The 20,714-nt window shown below is 42.1% G+C and overlaps 1 protein-coding gene across 4 annotated transcripts in view; it reads right to left on the bottom strand.

Moving 5' to 3' along the window:
- KLHL14 (kelch like family member 14) overlaps positions 1-20,714 on the bottom strand; it is a 138,174-nt gene that overhangs the window by 99,880 nt on the left and 17,580 nt on the right. Inside the window, exons 1-2 of one of the 4 annotated variants that reach the window (XM_043889454.1) lie at positions 11,772-11,945; positions 8,754-9,737 (exon numbers count right to left, since the gene is read on the bottom strand). In XM_043889454.1, coding sequence (XP_043745389.1) covers positions 8,754-9,694 — 941 coding nt within the window. In that variant the 5' untranslated portion in view covers positions 9,695-9,737; positions 11,772-11,945. Of the gene's footprint in view, positions 1-8,753; positions 9,738-10,019; positions 10,157-11,136; positions 11,242-11,771; positions 11,946-20,714 lie in introns of those variants that run through there. The other 3 variants (XM_043889455.1, XM_043889453.1, XM_043889456.1) reach the window with 3 other exon arrangements.

Here is a 20,714-nt window from a genome sequence, read left to right as displayed (position 1 = left end):
TGTTGTTTCAACTGTACAATGAAGTGCATCCGCTCCATGTATACATGTATCCCCTCCTTTCCTATCTCCCAATCCCACCCCCTAGGTCATCACAGAGCCAAGAGCTGAGCTCCTTGTCCAAAATAGCAGCTTCGCACCAGCTACCTCTTTTACACACGCGGAGGTAGTGGTATAGTTGCTCAGTTGTGTCCAACTCTTGTGAACTCGTGGACGGTAGCCTGTCAGGCTCCTCTGTCCATGGGATTTCGCAGGCAAGAATACTGGAGTGGGCTGCTATTTCCTTCTCCATTTTACACGTGATCGTGTATATATGTCACCGCTACTCTCCCGATTCGTCCTAGCCTCCCCTTCCCTCCCTGCGTCCACATATCCATTCTCCACATCCGCATCTCTATTCCTACTCTGGAAATAGGTTCATCTTAAACTTCTGCAAAGGAAAAATTCTTCAGCCACTGTGACAAGGTTACAGCACCTTGTTAGACCAGCTCTCAGAACAGGGCACTTTGCTAGTCTATAGCATGTATTATCAGTGTTATTAATTTGTTTAACTATTTACTCTTTTTTCTTATATATAAACTACATGAAGTCATGAATATGTCTATGTTCTTCACCCTATACCTCAGAGCATAGCAGACTTTAGTGTGTTATACCTGTCTGACACAAGTTTGGGGGCTATTCCACAACAGAGGTTCTTGTTAGCAGTAAATTTGATGCATCACCCCGAATTCCCACTGTGGGAGTAGCACGGTCATTGGCCTAGTTTAGAAAAGCTACCCAAGGTCGTGGAAGTCCCCTTGCTTCTCAGGTCTGCTGCCAGCACCAATTATACTGGGAATTAAGATTCGCAATGAACACAGTCATATTTTCTTCTCCTGTTGGCATAACCTTGAAACCCACACTTCTGAAACTACTACACTATATAGCATGAGAACAAAGAGTTATTTATAAACATTTTAGCTGATTACAAATGTATAATTATTGAACTGGATCAAGTTATAGGAGTGAAGGGTCCATGACTGACCATTTTCTTTTGCTGATTTTTTTTTTTTCTTTTGAGGAATCAGGTTTTTTTCCCTTTTCGTGGAACATTGTAACTCTGTAAATTATATGTTCACTATGTAGTGACTTAAATGCTTCTTAATTTGTGCTTATGAGTCCAACACATATTGAGTGTGTATATTCTCCAAACTTTAGAATTTTCTTGCTTATCCTCCCTTACTACTAGTTCTCTTTTTGTTTCTTTTTAAGATGGTTTATTTATTAATACTTTTTTTGATTTACTATATTTCTGTGTACTTCTGTTACTGCTGTTTTGTTTTTCTTTTACTTCCCTATGATTTATTTTCTTTCTACCTCAAATATTTGCTATTTTCATTCCTCAACTACTGTAGGTTTTCTCTAGTACCTTTCTGCCTTACTTCTAATGTTGCAAATAGTTCTAACATGATTGCCATTCACAGTTGTGAATAAACAAGCCCTTTTGATATTTACAGTAAAATAGACGCTACAACTGAGAGTCCTTCCCCTGGCTACCTTACTCTCCTGTCCATATCAAAATAGTGCTTATTTGGTTTTTTTTGTTTTTTTAAGAGAAATCATCATTACTAATCCATGCATCATAAACTATCTTGGATGTTAATGAAAAGGACACAGCACTGAATATATTTTCTGGAATTCAACATGAATGAGAGAAGGCACAAACACTATGGTGTAGCAATTCTTAAGATGATTTTTTTTTAATTGTCAAGGAGTTTTTTTTGTTTTATTTTTAATGTATTTTTTGTTGTTGTTGAAGGATAATTGCTTTACTTGAAACAAAATGTAAACAGAATAAAATCTCAATTAGAGTAATCTTATTTTCTGTTAATGAAACATACAGGCATTTTTATAATTCTGGCTTCTACCTGTTGTATTTATCAACTATAAATATTATCAACATGAGCTTTCTATTGTTTTCTCAGAAACAAAGCTGATATTCTCCAGGACTCCAGTGCACACAAATCTAGAGGAGGAAAATCTCTTGGTTCCAATTCAAGCTTCAAGGCTTTGTTTTGGTTTGTTTTATTTTCACAATTAGTTTTCACAGTTAAATTGTAAAGTTCTTAGTTTGTTTTTTTTTTTTTTTAAGATTTTTCTGGATGTGGACCATTTTAAAGTCTTTATTCAATTTGTTACAATATTGCTCCTGTTTTTTTATGGTTCGGTTTCTTGGCCATAAGGCATGTGGGATCTTTGCTCCCTGACCAGGGATTGAACCTGCTTCCCTTGCCTTGGAAGGAGAACTCTTTTAACTATCGGACCCTCAGGGAAATCACTTTTATGAGTTTATTTAAAACATATCAGTTCACCTTACTTTTAGAGTCAATAATCATAGCACTAAATCTCAGCAATCTCATTATTTAGCCCCTTAGTCTCAGAATTAGTTAATAGAGTATGTAGACCAGCAGGAAAGAATCTGAGCTTTCTACTCTCTTCCTCTCGCTTGGTGGTTTGAAGACGAGTTAGAAAATTGGAAATTTTAATCACTACTGTGCTGTGGCAAACCAAAGATGTGGAGGCGTCAATTGGAGTTTGTTTTTCCTAGAAGTCATATTTACAATATTCACTCATAACAAGAGGCTATACTTCAAAGGATGACAACTGATTCAACTCACCATTATTCAGATAATTGGACAACTTACTTATTTTCTCTGAGCCTCAATTGTCTAATGTTTTAAAAGACTGAAAGGACTAGAAAGAATGTAAGTAATATATTAAGCACATTCATGCTCAACTAGTGACATCTACCATTATTATTGGTAAACAGCAGTTGTGTGCTGTGTAAGCATCTTTAAAATCATCTCCACTTTTATCTTCTCTTGGCTTTGTCAATTCATATAAAACTGAAACAAATCCTAAGTGTCTACCACAATTATGTTTAAGACCAATACCAATTCATACTGAACTCACATTTTGGGGTCAAGGCTAGGCACTTGATCTAGTTGGGAGATAAATACATAAGCCAGACCTACAACCTACAGCACACGTGCTCTGCTAGGGGTTACCCACTGTGGAGAAGAAGGCAAAGAGGTTCTACAGATATACTCAATCCAGCTGATTCACTTAGAAATCAGAAGTCCTGACAACAATGCCCTTTGATCACAGCAGCTGGAGATATAGTTTGGCATTTGGAAAAGTAATTGTTCATGTGTTCATTTATATGCCTAGATTAGTTTATTCAATATGTGCATGTCAATCTCAGAAAGCAGTGCATTAAATGTACCTGGCTCCTCTAATTTCCTACCGGAAATCATTAAAATACCATATCAATGATATTAAAGCCTATCCTGAATAATGACCAGTCTATGTTAGTTGGGTCTATATCTAGTATGTTTGTGAAAACGAGCAGCTCATTCACTGCTTTAATTAATCACCATTTACCTTCCTGGGATCACTGTTTAAATTCTTAAGTCTTACCATGGAAAGTTGAAATTTTAACTTGGCAGGGTAGAATTATCTAGATGTGAACTCTTTCCAAACAGAAGCAAGAAGACCAGTGGGATTCTTTCTACTAGAATAAGGGTAAAGTGTTGTGTCCCTGTTCACTGATATAGCCCAAGTGCCTAAAATAGGTTTTGGCAAACTGTGACTCACAGAGCAAACCCAGCCTGCCTCTCGTTTTTACAATAGTCCCCCCTGCCACCCCTAGAATGGTTGTTACATTTTAAAAGGGTTGAAAAGAATCAGAAGAAGAATAATATTTCATAACATGCGAAAATCACCTGAAATGTTGATGCTCACAAATGTTGTATTGTAACACAGCCATGCTTATTCATTTATGTATTATTTTGTGTTACCATGGTTGTTTCTGTGCTACCAAGGAAGACTGACATAGTTGCAACAGAATTAATATGACCCTGAAGCCAAGTATAATTACTATTTGACCTTTAACAGGAAAAGAAAAAAGCTGACCTCTAGTCCAGAGAAATATCCCTCCTTAACTTCTTTTAAAATCAGATACATTAAAATTTAACCCTTACTATATAGCACAGGGAACTCTGCTCAATATTCTGGAACAACCTAATTGAAAAAAGAACTCGAAAAAGAAGAGATACGTGTATACGTATAACTGGATCACTTTGTTGTACATCTGAAACTAACACAACATTGTAAATCAACTGTACTCCAATGTAAAATAAAAAGTTAAAAAAAAAAAAATTTAACCCTCACAAATGTCTTTCCAAAAGGGAAGTCTTAACTTTACATATAACTCTAAGGCCAATTAGCAGATTATATGACAGGATAGAGAGGCTCACAGTAATAAGTAGAAATACCATTGATGAGAACACAGACTCAAGAGCCACCATGCTTGGCTCAGACTTTGGCTCTGCCACTTACTAGTTGTGTTGCCATGGGCAAAATGTTTAACTGCCCTGTGCCCCAGTTTTTCCACCTATAAAATGAGGCAAATGATGGTATCCATCCCTTAGGGCTGTTATGAGCATTGAATAAGTTTGTGTTTGTAAAACACTTAGAACATCATCTGGTATGAAGTAACTGCTGTAACATATTTTTCACTGACTTTTTAAGGTAGAAAGTTGAGATAACTTAAAAATTAGTTAAGGTAACAAGCGAGCCCAATGTGTTCAAAATGGGGAAAAAGACAAAGGTGAGTTGAAATTTGAACATGTCCACTGTGGTCAGTAAGTACTCTGAGCCAGTGCAATGCACTAATATATACTCTAACTGCCTTTTGATTGTAGGATATAACTATTTGTCTCCCATACCTGTGACATAATTCTGTAATCAATGGTCCTGTTTGAGATAATAAACAAATTGTATTCTGAATGGCTGAGTGACTTCTGATATGAAACTCTAACTACCTAACAAGTTCTTATCTGAGGGTACCATATTGACATAAAGGGAAGCGATGATTTAAAGCATTCATGGATACAAGATGAGTTTGCTTTGTTGAGGTTTTATTCAGGTCTTAGGAAGGGAACCAATGGAAAATATTATCCTACATTTAAAGAAACACTTTCTAAGCACCAAAACCAGGAGTCAAAACTATGCCTTAAGGAATTCTAATGGCTTTTTAATCATTGCAAGTATTTTAGCAAGTAGATAATCAGTACTCCTGATGTTTAAATAGATTTTTATATCAATTTATGTGAAATCTTTGAAAAGACTGAAGAAAGTGAATTTTTTATAAAGTAACCTTTTATCTTCTATAAAATATAATCTCTTGAAAACTATACTTCAATACAGGACTGTATATGGGACTGCAATAACTTGTAATTAAATATTCAAAAATATAATTATTTTTATAAATGCTTTTCTGTTACAGGTGTTTTCCTGGAGAAAGTTCAATTAATTTTTGCTATGTGCAATAGGAGTCAAGATTAAAGAACATATTGGGAAAACGTAATACTGAGGCTTTCTTATTTTATAATTTCCATTCCTTCAACTTTCAGTAAATGTTTATTTAACTGTTATACTGTGGGAGGTGCAATGAAAATGTAAGAGATCCAGTCCAATTTGATTTACTTGGGACAATTACTAAATTATGCATAACAACTTAAAAAATACAAATAAAAAACTTTTTGGGGTTTCTCGCATTGAACTTGCACTCTAAGTTTTTGATATTTACTTTTTAATGCACTAAATGTTGCAAGTCATGCCACTTTATTAAATTTTTGTGCTTTAGAAGCCTTTAATAATAGTCATTCTAGAAACTTTTCCAAAAACTTCTGTGTCCCATTTCTTGCAATAAAGCAAAATAAAAATAACTAAGGAATAAGATTTCAAAATATTTTAATTTTTGTCCAATCATGTCCTGTGATTTTAAATTAGTTATGTATATATTTGAATATAAGATAATAAGTCTCTTATTTTTTAATATCCTCAGTGCTCAGTTTGCTAAAATAAAATAGAATCTAAGTATAAATGGCATAATAAGAAAAACTAACAACTAAGACAAAATTAAATTAATTTGCATATTTATAAAGTCTCTATGCTTGGCTTGCTTTATTTTTTAGACTTAAAAAATTCCAAATTACTCAACAATTTAAAATTTTTAAAAAATATATAATTATATTAATATTCCTGCATTCTATAGAAAACATGTACTCTTAAACAAGTAAATTCCTTTGAAGTTATTCTATTTGCTTGAATTTTGAACTTATTCTAATAGACTGGCCAGTTTTAATTTTTCAACTCCTTCTCTGAATTTGAGGAGCTCTTTCATATTTAGACTTCAGAAACTACAGGTGGATAAAAAGTAATAAATACAATGCCCTTCCATCCAATTGTCTTCAATAAAACTGATGCAATTTCAAAAATAATTGTTTAACACATCTATCCCTCTGTTAAACTACATGTAAAACTGAGAGAACATTTTTATATTATGCTGACACTATAATAAATGGGCTGATATCATACTATTGGTTGCAACTTACAGCATTTTTGTCTACATTAAAGCTAAGGTCTTGGTGATTATTCTTGCATTCTTTCTGTGAATTAAAATCAGAATAATGTAATTAGTCTCCCAAATTAAAATGCTATGGTTACTAATAATGGAACAAAGTCTAAAATTATATTACTTTGAGATCAACAATAGGTTCACATGAACTGTTTTCCAGATCTGCTTTTTAAGGAAAATACAGTCTCCTTCCTACTGCGGAAGTATCAGATTCTTGCAGCATCCGTGACACTTGTAAGCATTCAGTGGTCAGACGGCACTACATATCCTTCAAATGATATGGCCCAGTGAAGCTGGACCGTGTGGTCATGGAGCCAGGCAGCCTGGTATCTCAGCCATCCACCACGACAGAGCCAGAAGGCCCCAGCTGGCGTGCTGAATCCAGACTAAGGTGAGAAATGGATTTTTCATTTTGAAAGTCAGCTCTTCTAACACTGAAACCTAGGACATATTTATCAGGTAAAAGTGCATTGAGGACTTTAGGCTTATTTATTGGATCAAATGTATAATTCTCATTTCATCCCGTTACTCTTAGGACAAGTTAAATCTTAATTTTATTTTCCTTCTGGGTTTCTGAATTTACACTAGATAGTACATTTTAAAACATATGAATACATGTGTGTTCAGGACTATAACTGAATATGTAAGATATATGCTAAATTATGTATACCTGTAAGTTGTTTAAAAGTCATAAAAGTTAAATAACAGAATATTGATCACCAATGTTCCTTGGTGTGGTGACATTTGCCCATCACATTAAATTTACCAACTTGATCTTTAGACAAATGGGAACTCTTACAAAATAAAAATACATTTCAAGTCCTAGTTGTCATTTGGACTTCTGTATTCACTATTCAAACATAAGAGTTTGGATTCTTGCTTGTGTTATTGTCTTGCTAGTGTTATCTTGCAACGCTACAAGTTATTAATTCATTTCTTACCAACAGTAGAAAAATCAACTTACAAGATTTTTAAGTTCAAGATTTCCCATGCCTCCCATGGGCCTCACATGACCACAAGTGCTCCCTAAACAACTGTAGAGAATATCTTCCAGTTTCCTAAACTTCAGTTACCCAGGTCTGGTAGAAACATCATGATGGAAAAAATAAACCTTTAATTCTATAAGGGTCCAGAAAGCGGACCCCATCCTCCAGACATCCTTCTGAGTTAAACCATGTACTTTCTAACACAACACTTAGTGGACAAGACTGGGGTACTGGACTCGCGATGTTTTATCCTGAGAAACTGAGAAGAAGACACTGCTTCTTTTCTAAAAAGAGAAAGCAACCCTCTGCGAGGGCTCATTAAAAAAGGTTTTAAAATTGGAGCCAATAAAACAGAATTGTCAATTCCTACAGTCTTTTTTTTAAAAAATCTCAGCAGCATTTTAAAAAGGCATTGTTTTTCTCTCTCCCCTTGGACAGGAAATCCTACTTTCAGTACACACACGGGACACATTCCAAATAGCAACAACAACAACAATTCTCCAACTCCTTTGTGACTTCAGAGCAGGCGCACAGACCTAACTGCAGCTAGATGAACCACTCTTCAGTTTTCAACTGTGCTCCCCTTTGACACGGGAGCTACTTAGGCAGGATTCACCCTGCCTCTCTGAAACCTCTTGCTTGGCTTTCCTTTAAAAGTGAAAAGGATAAGGTCTTCCTTTTTCCAAGACAGAAAAGTTTGTCTGGGTGATGCCAGACTTTCCAACACTGACCCTAAAAGACAAAGCCTTTTAACCTCCAAGGGGAGCAACCCCCAAACAAACAAACAAAATAACTTGAGTTGTTGGAATGAATGAAAAGCTTTTCTTCTGGAGTTATCCCCTGGCACTTCTGCTCGCCCGAAGCAGGAAATGGGTGGAGTGGGCGGGGGTACTTCTCATCACAGGATCCTTTTCCTTAAGCCAAGCCTATTTTGAGACGTAGAGGGAGGACTGGGTAGGAAGACTTCCCAAGCTGTACTTCCAATGGCCCGGACCTTTGGTCCCACCTGCCTGTCAATTTCAGCCCAGGAGCCCATCTTCCTCTCTGCGGATACTGAGAACGTGGACTTTCTGGGATGCACGGAGGCCAGTTTCCCGTTGACCTTTCAGGGACTCTGAAATCAACTCCCCAACCCCCCCACCCCACAGTCTGAATTGTTTGTTTTCAGTTGTTTTCAGCCTGCAGGAGCCTCCTGTTCAGCACACCCCTCTCCCTCCTCCTCTCTGCCCTCTCCCCTCCCTCCGGCCTCTCGGGCTCCCCCCACCCCCACCGCACCCCACCCACCCCCCACCTTTGTTGTCTCATACCTGCTGGCCAGGCTCTGCCTGCAGTGCTGCCTGAAGGGCATCAGGTGGTAGTTCATGGCGTCCAGCAGCAGCTTCTGGCAGACCGGGTCGGTGCGCATGAAATCCACCGACTGGACCCGCTCCACCAGCTCGGGGGCCGGGATGAGCGCGAAGCGGAGGCGCTTCATGAGGTCGGGCGCGTACTGCATGCGGGTCTCGCGGTCGTGCTCCAGCCAGAGCACGGACATCTGGAAGAGCGCCAGCTCCGACTCCACGGGGGGCGGCAGCGAATCCAGCAGGGCGCGCATCTCCTCGAAGTTGAGCAGCAGCACATCCTCCACCAGGTACTTGTTGGCCAGCTTCTTGGTCTCCTCCAGGCCGTGCAGCGCGGCGATCTTGCACACCTGCTTGTAGTTCTGCACCGAGATCTGGTCGTTGAGGAACTGCACACAAAGCTTGGTGACCTGGGGGATGTGCAAAATCTTGCTGACCGACAGCACCTCCTCCACCGTGTCCAGGGAGAGGGTCACGTTGGCCGTGTAGAGGTACTCCAGCACCAGGCGCAGCCCGATGGACGAGCAGCCCTGGAGCACCAGGTTGTTGATGGCCCGAGGACTGGTCAGCAGCTTGTCGTCGGGGGAGGAGGACGGAGTGCCGGGCTCCTCCTGCGCTGGCGGCGGCGGCGGCTGCTGCTGCGGCGGCTGCTGCGGTGGGTCCTTGGGGGCCCCCAGGCCGTCCTGGCCGCCGACCCCTCCCCCGAGAGGGGGGTGACTGGAGAAGAGCGATCGGAAGTACTGTGAGCAGGAGGCCAGCACGGCCTTGTGGCAGTGGAACTGCTGGCCCTGGGCCGTCAGGGTCACGTCGCAAAACAGCTGCTTCCTCCACAGCAGGTTGAGGCCGTGCAGCAGGTTGTCGCTGTGGCTGGGGTCGAAGGTGGAGGTCCGGTCCCCGGATCTGGACATGGCGAGCTGCCTCGGCGCACCTGGCTTTAAACCCGCCTCCGACCTGGCAGACAGGGGTGGGGGATGGGAGGGAGGTGAGCAGGGTGGTGGAGGGGGGTGGGGTGTGGTCGAGGTGGGGCAGGGTGTGGAGGGGAGGGGAGGGCAAAGAACCACGGTCAGTGCTCAGCTCAGGTCTCCGGACGGACCCGACCCTAAGAGGCAGGTCTGAAGGTGCTGGATCCGTGAGCGCCCCCCCCCCGCCCCCCGGGGCCCTGTCTGGGGGTCCGGGCGCCCGCTCGGCTCCCCGCTACTCCTCTCTCCGCGACCCCCACACTTGGTCCCTCACTTTTCCTAAAACCACCCGGGCTCGGCTCTCGGCGGCGACAGCGATGGCAGCAGCGACGGCAAAGTGGAGGCTGGGGCCGAGACACCTCGTGGGCTCGTGTCCATGCCGGGCCGGGGCGGGGAGAGGCCGGGGCGTGGGGAGCCCGGGGGGGCCCCCCAAGAGCTCAGAGGCGACCGTCGACGGAGCTTCCAGGTCACCTCGGCGCCCGCAGCTGTGCGATTCGCAGTTGGTCCAGTTTTGGGGGTGGGTGGGTGGGCAAGGGGGCCCGACAAGCGTGCGGGAAGGGGGGCGATCCTTAGCCCTCCAAACGCTGGGAACCCCTTCGATTATCCGCGCTGCCCCGAGAAACTCCCGGGCTAATCGTCTGCGGAAGCAGATAAAGCCCTTTCTTCTCCCGGGAAAGTGCAGCGGAGCGCGGTGAGGACCAGCTCAGTGGACTCGGCAGAGGCGGGAGCTGTCCTTATCAATTCTAGCTCATTTCCCTCACCCCGGCCCTGCCTGCTTCTCTGCTTTCGCAAACTGTTGGCTTTCCCCGTCACCCACTCAGTTTTGCTAATTTTTCAGAGACGCCTCTAAACCTGGCAGGAGAATCCCTCCAGCCCCCCACCCCCGAGACCTGCCCCCCACCCCCCTCGCATTTTTAAGCGCGCAACTTCGGGCGTGTGTCTCCCCCTTCTCCGGCTGGGCGGCCCCGAGGAAGATGAGAAGGGAGGAAGTGGGACCACTGGGATGGATTAAGAGCCAGAGCCCGCAGGCCCGGTGGGATTCGCGTGGACAGTTCTAGCTCCCGGGCACGAGGCGCAGTGGCTTTAACTCCTGGAACTATGAGAAGTTCAAGTGTACTGGCAGGTGTTGGGGGAGGGGGTGGGGGCTGTCCGATGGTGGGGGGGCGGGGTCTCTGCCTCCCACCCAGCATCGCCGCCCGAAGCCGCCGCTTCCTTCTGAGTCCCTGGGTGCAGCCCCCGGCGGCCCCCCACTCGGGCACCCCCACTCCCCGCCCCCCCCCACCCCCCGGCCCTGAAACTACTTCTGTAAAAAGTCTGAGCCGCCCGCATCTCGGCGGAGGAGGGCAGGAGGTGGGGGAGGCGAGGCGAAGTCGATACGCCGGGTCCTTAACCTGTAATTGCACCTTCTAGGGCTGAGCAGCAAGGGCCCCTCTCTGCCCACATCCCGCCCGCGCGACCGGGAGACCCGCCGCTGCCGCCGCCGCCGCCGCCGCCCGGCTCCGAGGGATCCCGCCGGACCGGCCCCTTCCACTGCGGCTCACTCTGCCCTGCCTGGCGCCAGTCCTGGATCGCCGGCTTCCTATTTCCACCGGACTGGGCTCCTCTCCACTCACTTTATCATCCCGTTCCAGGTGGACCCTAACCTCCCGCAAGCTCCCTCCCCCAGCAGCACCCGTCCCCCCCCCCCGCAACGATGCGCCCCCCAAAGCGCAGGCTCTCCGAAACACCTCCCAGAGTCTCTCCCTTGAAGTGGACCCGGTCATACCTCCCTCTCGCTCTCCCCGCTTCGTTGTCTCTCCCCCCCACACCCCATCTTTTCCTGTTCCCCTTCCTTCTTGCTCTCCTCCTTTTCCTTTCACCCTCATCTGCTTATTTCTTGCAATTGGAGTTTTATTCTTTATGAGCGTTTGCCACACAGCCACCCTCCCACCCCTCTGAAAGACTCCCTCCCCGGCCCTCCCCCTCGCCAACAACCCAAAAGACAGAACAAAATACACGCAAGGCAGACACAAGGCCAGAAACTTACCTGCTTTCAACCAGCTGCAAAGTCAAGGCTCACTTAAGCTCCCCCCCCAAAATCAATTGTCCTTCCTTTTTAAAGGTTTGCTCTCTCCTTGGGAGGGGGGTGGGAAACACCTTCTGGTTCCCAACTCCAGGCAGTCACTCTTTACAATTTATTTTGTCGTACATCATTTGATCACCATGAATTAGCAACAGCAAGAAAATGTAGGAGAGGGAGAAAAGAGAGAAAGAGAGAGGGAGAGAGAGAGGGAGAGAGAGGGAGAGTGAGAGAGGGAGCAGAGCTTTCTGCAAGAGAAGAAGAAGAAAAAATGTACGTGTGACAAATTATGCTACCAAGAAACAACACATCATTATCCTTGGGCCTGGGGCTCAGTGAGTCGTAACGAGAGTAATAGGAAATCCACGGTTGGGGAGAGAAACGGTCGTGCTTGGCCAGTAGAGAGAGACCATACAGGGGGATGGATGCTGGAGAGACTCGCAAAATTATGGCTCAAGGCTATTGTAAAAATTGTCGAGCGTAAATGACTGCGATTTCAAACATCTTTGGAAGAAAGAAGGGGAAAAAGCGAGCCCCCCTCCCTCCGGCTCCCTCTTTCTCCCTCTCTCTTCTCTCTCTCTATAAAGAACCGTCAAGTTTTACTGCACATTGCTAATTAGTCAATTTCTCTCTGCCTTCACAGGCTGGCGACTTCGCTGCTGAGCTGAAACTGCTAATTTCTGTGACCAGCTTTTTTCTTAGCTGTGATCTGGATGAATGAGTAGCTGTCTCACAGAGATGACAAAAATAAACTCTAATCCCCCCCAAAATTTCCACTACATCTTTCTCATGCATAGATTTATGATCTTCAAGCGCTCTGTGCAATATGCAAACTTTTTGTGTCTGTAGATGTGCTGTTGTTTCCAGATTTCTCTACATTGCTGCTTTTCCCTTTCACTCTGCACCCCCCCCACCCCCCTACACTGGGAAATGCAGAAACCGTCTGATCTCAAAGTCTGCCAAGATGCCACTTTATGGTGTCTTGGTGTTTGGGGTTTGGGTCTGACTTGGAAGTCAGGAGTCCTTGCCTAAGAACTGAGTGGCTGAGTGTACAGCGGGGGTGGGGGGAAGTAGACAGAATAGAGGACAGCTCTTCGCTTTACATTTGCTTCCCTGCATTATTCAAGCTTTATGATCTTGTTGGAAAACATATTTTCTCCATCATTTTGTCGGGTTATACAGCCATCTCGGAACTTCTCTGTCAGCTCTTCAGCAGGAAGGGTTCAAAAGTCACTTTATTTTTTGAATTGGAAAATTATCCTATTGTCAGATTTGCCTTTCAATTAGGAGTCTTTGATTTGCAGGAGTTAGAATCAGGTGCTTGGAGAGCCAGCTGCAATTTCACAAATGTAACCTTTAAACTTTGGAGCTCATCTGATATATAAGGTCGATCACAGAGAGCTCACATTTTTGACCCTGCTTAGCATGCAAAATGAACCCCAGCATGACTCTGGAATTTTAGCTGTACCAGAGATTCATGTGCATTTTGGTAGAGGACATGTTCTCTTAGACTTATCTCATGATGTATTGCGCCCTCACATTTATAGCCCTGCATTTTGGTTGTCAGTGGGGGCTGGAGGTGTCCAAGAAAGGAAGGAAAAAAAAAAGAAGCAGGAAAAGGAAGGTAGGTATGCCCTTGAAGAAAATGAACATGGAAGAAAGCTGGATCTGAGTTAAATTGAGTTTTGCTGGCTGTTAAGTATATGAACATGATTCATTCTAACTGATATGTGCTCTGATTAGTAAACATATTAAAATATACATCAGGGTACTACTGAAATCCTGCCTTTTAACCTTCCCCTTTGATTGGTAAAAGATGAAAGACACCTGCTTAAGGGAGGGGAAAACCTGAAAATTCTTTGGTTCAGAAATCAGGAGTTTCCCACTTACAATGATCAACATTAATATGCACATGGGATATTTACTCTTAAATAGACTAGGCAGGATCCAACCCAAGTGTTTATCCCTCACAATGGTCTTTCTTTATCAATATCCTAGGTTGTTTGAGAGCAAGACTACTTTATTCAATCTTGCTGAGATGCTGTGTTCTCATAGTCATATTTATAATTAAAAAAAAAGCCCAAATACATGATAAGATAATAGAAAAGGATTTTTTTTTTTTTATTAGAGCAGGGAAAGGAAAGAGAACAGATTATCCAAATCTTCTGGCCTTACTATTTTTTAAACATTTCTCTTATTTAGTAGATCTTGAATAGGAAGACTGTGTAACTGTAATTTAGTGCCTTTTGGGGGTTCTGTTTCATTAGCAATTAAAGTTATCAAGTGTGTGAAGTGTCACCCAACTCTCAGACACTAAAAGTACAATTTTTATGGTATGCTTTTGATGTTGATCTTTTATGAGCTTCCAATGACATATTTGGAACTAAACTCAAAGGCAAATTAAGAGTATTGATCACTTAAATTATTGCCATCTTTCCATTTTATCATAAGGGAATTAGAAATTAAGGTATGTTTTCTAGACCTTGCAGTATCTTAATTTTGAATTTCTACATATATGTATATATATATATTTATTGGTGGGATATATTATTGATCACTAATTATGATTACTAGGACTTCTGCCATTTCCAAACAATAGAAAAGTCACATTTCAAAAATTTTAACTACCTATAATTTCAATGCTTATTTAACAACTTGGGTAGAAGGGAAAGGGGATGGTTAGAGATTGCAATTCTTAAACAGCTGTTGAAGTGGTTAGGCTGCTTTCTTCTGGATTTTGAAGTTACACTATTTGAGAATGTTTTAAATTCAGAGAAAAATTACAATTATGGCTCTTTTGTAAGCAATTAAAAAAAGAATATTGATAATAAAAAAATCCGTTCACAATCTGTATATAAACTAATGTTTCTATCGTGTACATTACACACATCCAATATCTTGCCCTGGCTTTGACTGAAATTATTGCAGAACTCACAAATGATATGACACTATTTACAATAAATCCCGTTATGAGAGATTCAATTTGCAGCAATCAGATGCTAGCTACTAAGCGATTGTAAGTATTTGAATTTTATCCTACTTCACTGTTCAACGTACAGAAATTGCATCTGTGTGTTTGATCTGTCCTGCTGAGCACTACCAGCAGCTTGCATCTCTGCCACTATTGTTTTTAAAATGGCAGGAAGGACGTGACTAGTCAAGAGCACTCAGCGGGATGGATTCCACATGGCTTAAGAGGAGCCAGAATTGTCTTACAAAAAAAATTAAATATGATCATGTAGTCATCTAATTCAAGCAGTCTTCGTACTTCAACAGAATTATCAAATTTATTCATCAGTGAATCTGCATTTAAACTATGTACAGTGGAAAGCTGCTGAGCCTGCTGGCACTGAGCAGTCTAACCAGAGCTACCACCAGCTCTGAGCAGGCTGGTCAGCCTTTACGGTAGCAGGGAGCCCGGTGACTCTGTGGTTCACATTGCTCAGGGCCATTTCACCTCACTGGGTGAACTCAAGTTTCTCTTCAGAGCAGATCAAGAAGGGTTTTGCTGCCTAACAGGAGGGGACATCCACACTGAAACTTTCTCTCCTTCTCGAGTTTTTTGCTTAAGATGTATGAGTCATCTTCCAATTATTTAAACACCAAAGTCTGGCCTCTCTGATGTATCTTTCAGTTAGTCAATACTCCTTCCTGTGACCTGACCTTTCAGACTGCCACCATGGGAAGACAAGTAGAGATACTATTCCATTTTATAATAAAACTGAGGAGGGAAGGACCTCTTGATTCCCCAAAGTCAAGGAGTGGCAAAACCCAGACAAAACTCGTAGGTTTCTCATGTTTTGTTTTACATCTCTGGTAGATATGGCCAGAGATGTCACAAACCATCAGCATCAAGAAGCTTATTGAAAAACAAAAACAAATAACAATAAAAGACAAGAAATAGTGCTATGGACTAGCACTTAGTCAAAAGCCAAAGATTTACTATGGCCCCACGGTCAAACCCAGCTCCTTGGCCAGCATCCTGAGCTCCAGAATCTAGTTCTAGCACTGCTGGGAAGCCTGCTATTAGCTGTTTTCTGAACATGACCCTCTTTCAGCCACAGTGCCCATGCATAGGTTGTATCCTTAAAAGAGACCTTGCATGCTAAGTTGCTTCAGTCTTGTCCAACTTTTTGCGACCCTATGGACTGAAGCCCTCCAGGCTCCTCTGTCCATGGGATTCTCCAGGCAAGAATACTGGAGTAGGTTGCTATTTCCTTCCCCAGGGGCTCTTCCTGACCCAGGGATTGAGCCCATGTCCACCTGGGAGGCCCTTGGTTCTCTACATACAGAAATTCTGCCTAGCTCTCAAGATTAAACTCAGATTTCTGTCTGAGGTGGAACTTTTCTTGGCAACCTCAAGCAGAATAATAATAGCTAATACTTACTGAGCTTATTAGGGGCTTCCCTGGTGGCTCAGTGGTAAAGAATCCGCCTGCCAGTGCAGGAGATGCAGGTTTGATCCCTGAGTCAAGAAGATGCCCTGGAGAAGGAAATGGCAACCCACTCTAGTATTCTTGCCTGGGAAATCCCATGGACAGAGGAGCCTGGCAGGCTAGAGTCCAAAGGGGTGCAAAGAGTCAGACACGACTTAGTGACTAAGCAGAAATGCACACATTGAGCTTATTACTTGTGTGGTGGACACTAGTCTAGTCTAAGTCCTTTAGATGTTTTATTTTCTTAATTCTCTTGCTAATCCTAGGAGAGTATGGTAGATTATAAGATTGGCCCCAATCTCCATCCTTCCCTGTATAAACACCCCGTAATAATGTGGCTTGGCTGATCTTCCCATCAAGAGTGGAGTCTATTTCCCCACCCTTAGAATGTGAGCTGGTCCTGTGACTTGCTTCAACCAGTAGAATCTGCCAGAAATGACTTTGTGCCAGCTGCAAATCTGAGCCTCAAGAGGCCCTGTGTATGTATGTAAAATTGGAGAATAATTGCTTTACAGTGTTGTGTTAGTCTCTGCCATAGAGCAAAGTGAATCAGCCGTTTGTATAGATGTATCGCACCCCTCTTGAGTCTCCCTCTCACCACTCCCCATCCCACCCTTCTAGGTCATCACAGAGCACCGAGCTGAATTCCCTGTGACACAGCAACTTTCCACTAGCTATCTATTTCATTCATGGTAGTAAGTAGATGTCAACGCTACTCTCCCAATTCGTCCCACCCTCCCATTTCCCCCAACGTCAACAAGTCCATTCTCTACATCTGCATCTCGATTTGCCCTGTAAATAGGTTCATCTGTACCATTTAGAGACCTTGTATATTTCAACTCTCCCTCTCTGGAGCCTGACAGCTGCCATGTGCAAAAGCCCAGGTTAGCCCACGGCTGATGAGATACCACATGGATGGAGCCACTCCCAGCTGACCTGATGACCCAACTCAGCCGAGACGGAAGAACTAACATAACCTGAATCACTGACCCACAGAACGCTGAGCTAAATGAATGACTGCTGTTCAAGCCATTAGTTTTGGGGGTGATATACTCCATAGCAAAATTAGCTGATAAAGTTTCTATTACCACAATTTTACCAATGAAAAGATGAATTGCAGAGAAATCAAGTGAAGTTTTCAGGCTCACAGAACATTTCAAAGGTAGTGCTGCAGTTCAGACCCCACAATCTGACTCCAGAGATGAACCAACCTGCTACCCTCAGTTGCCCAGTTTGTTAGTCGCTCAGTCGTATCTGACTCTATGCAACCTCTGGCCACAAAATAATTGCCTGCATCTTGTGACCTACGTGCATTCATTCATTCATCAATATGTTAAGTATTTATTAGACACCAGACAATGTGGTAAACATTGAAGATACAATGATGAATAAAACTGAATTCTTGCCCTCAAGGGGCTGATGATCTAATGGAAGAGATGGGCAGGTAAATTACTCATAGCAAGTGAATAATTACAATGTGATAATTGCTCTAATAAGGGTATGTGTAATGAACTACTGGAGCAGAAAGGAGCAGGCTCCTAACTTCCTTATAATACGTGTTATCTGTAATATTCTTTTGACATTTATTATTTACTTCTTTGTATTCTTAGTTGCTAATTTAGGAAAACATATTTTATGATCTCAGCTAGATTATAAGTTTCTAGGGTAGAAATAGCCTAGTGCCTGATAAAATCTCCGATGGTACATGGCTCTGTATCTTGCCCATAGTAGTTATTCAATAAATATATTGATGGACTATGAAAGGTAAATTTTCAAATTTATCAGGGTAACAGAAGAAAGAACAAGGAGGTATTTCATAATTAAAGACTGTGTTGAGTGTTTAACTGAAGTGGTGCCTCTCAATCTCTTGATTATACTGATCTGTTATCTAAATATTAATAAAATCTTTATAATATTGTGAAATAAACGATTTTCTCAGCACACAGATAAGCGCTTGATGTGACCTTAGTGAGTGCTTCTCTCAAAGCCTTCACCTGTGGCAACCATCACTCAACAAGTTGCTCTAAATACTTGAAGAGAGTCGTTACTTGCATGAAAATATCTAACTACTAAACATAGGTAGGGACTGCCCTGGTAACTCAGCTAGTAAAGAATCTGCCTGCAATGCGGCAGATCCTGGTTCAACTTCTGGATCAGGAAGATCCCCTGGAGAAGAGATAGGCTACCCACTCCAGTATTCTTGGGCTTCCCTGGTTGTTTAGATGGTGAAGAATCTGCCTGCAATGTGGGAGACCTAGATTTGATCCCTGGGTTGGGAAGATCCCCTGGAGAAGGGAAAGGCTACCCACTCCAGTATTCTGGCCTGGAGAATCCCTATGGACAAAGGAGCCTGGTGGGCTACAGTCCATATGGTTGCAAAGAGTCGGACACGACTGAGTGACTAAGCACAGCACAGTACAGAAAATATAGGTAGGAAAACACCTGCCTGTAAGAAAATACCATTTTCCTAAGCCTAGATTCTGGAAGCAAATCACCTGTGTTTGAACCCTAGCTCTGTCTCTTACCACGTGTGCCACTTTGGGCAAATAACCTCCCTCTGCCCAGTTTTCTTATCTTGAAAATGGGGATAATCTATGTAGCACTTCCCTTCTAGGGTTTTATGATGCTTAACTTTTTGTAAATATTTGTAAAAATGCTCACTTAGACAAATAGTGTCATGTGAACATTTGTTAAGTAAAAAATCAACATATGTAGCGAGAGAATTTTTTCTTTTGTTCCTTTCTTTTTCTTTTTTATGTTTTCTCTTCTGCATATTATGTCTAGTGTTCCACAAATACTGGATGGAGGAAGGAGTAGAAAAAGATCAACTTTTCTCAGGCAATGATTGCAATGATTCATGATGCTATTCAAGAAGCTTTCATGAAAGAACTACTATTTTTGACTTTTCATTTTAGATATTTTATGTAACAGTTTACCTATAGTTTTCAAAGTCATCATTCTTTTATCTTTGGGGACATTTGTCATTTCATATACATGTTTTGAGTAATTGAGATTCTAAAAAACTAAGGATATTCACTAATTTTATTTGTTCAGTCACTAAGGTATGTCCAGCTCTTTGTGACCCCATGGACTGCTGCATGCAAGCTCTTCTGTCCTCCACTATTTAATGATTGGTGGCAGAATATATTTCTGATTCTGAAAGGTAGCTTTTTGGTGATAGGTTTTTATGCCAGTGACTGAGATGAGAGAGGATGTTATTGCACTTCAGCTTCTGTGTTTGATGTTACCTGTGACTCTGGACAAATCACTTTTCTTCTCCAGGTCTTAGTTTTCTCATATTTGGAGAGAGATAGCATTTCTTGCATTTAATTACTGTGTAGGTTTGTAGTGAGGGGAAATAACTAGAGTGAATGGTCCCCAAAGAACAATAGGGAATGTTCCTAGTGACTTGTGAAATAAGAAAAAGATTTAGATAGTAAGAGAAGAAAAAAATTCTTCACCCCCTCAAAATTAGCCAAAGGCCTGGGATCAGAGGCATTTACTCAATCATCTTTGTAGAAGTAGTCAGATGAAAACAACAAGTCAAAAATTAACGCATTTTGAGTGTATCACTAGAAATCATATTAGGTACTGCTGCTGCTGCTAAGTCCCTTCAGTCGTGTCCGACTCTGTGTGACCCCATAGACGTTAGCCCACCAGGCTCCCCCGTCCCTGGGATTCCCCAGGCAAGAACACTGGAGTGGGCTGCCATTTCCTTCTCCACATATTAGGTACATTCACAAATAAATTCTTTTGTATGCATCAAAAGTTTTCAAAGAGTTGGAGTTTATGAGCAAGTATTTATTTTTCTGTAGAAATGCTGTATTCCGAATGTTCATTAAAGAAAGGCATGGAACGCTTTCTTTATAAGCAAGACAATGCATCTTTATCATAAAGAATTATCATGCAAATTTGAAAGTTATTCTAATCACCTTTTCCACCCTCGTTTTTCTTTTACTTGTGGCAATATTTTTTTTCTTTCTCTTATTAATTCTTAAAAACACAGGTATGTATTGTTGTGTTGGAATATTCACCAGCCCACTGAAATTTTTTGTAGTTAATAGAGAAAAATGACCTGTTTCTTAATCAAATACCTTTATGCCTAATCATTAATTATTAGTGTATCATTTCAAGGACATACTATCTTGACTGAGTCCAGGTTTTCCTTAGAGATGAGCTGTTTATATCTTGAAATATTTATTCTGCTTTCAGTTTTTTTGATATCACTGTAAATTTCCCCAGTTTTCCATTTTCAGAATAGTATTTCTCTGTTGCTTTGTCTAACCCTTTTCTCTACACACTCCTGATTCCTCCATCCCACCCAAGTATACCCAACAGTATTTCTAATTGTATTATATTTGCTTTATAATAAAGCATTTCATAGTATTTCAGTAACATTGTTCAAATTCTATGAATTAATATTGTTTTGTTGTTGAAGAACTGTCTCACAGTTTGGATAAACTTAGGGAGTCTG

This window comes from Cervus elaphus, chromosome 27 (assembly GCF_910594005.1).
Source record: "Cervus elaphus chromosome 27, mCerEla1.1, whole genome shotgun sequence".
NCBI classification, from domain to species: Eukaryota; Metazoa; Chordata; class Mammalia; order Artiodactyla; family Cervidae; genus Cervus; species Cervus elaphus.
The sequence above is the reverse complement of the archived record's forward strand: the minus strand, read 5'-3'. Positions and strand labels throughout refer to the sequence as shown.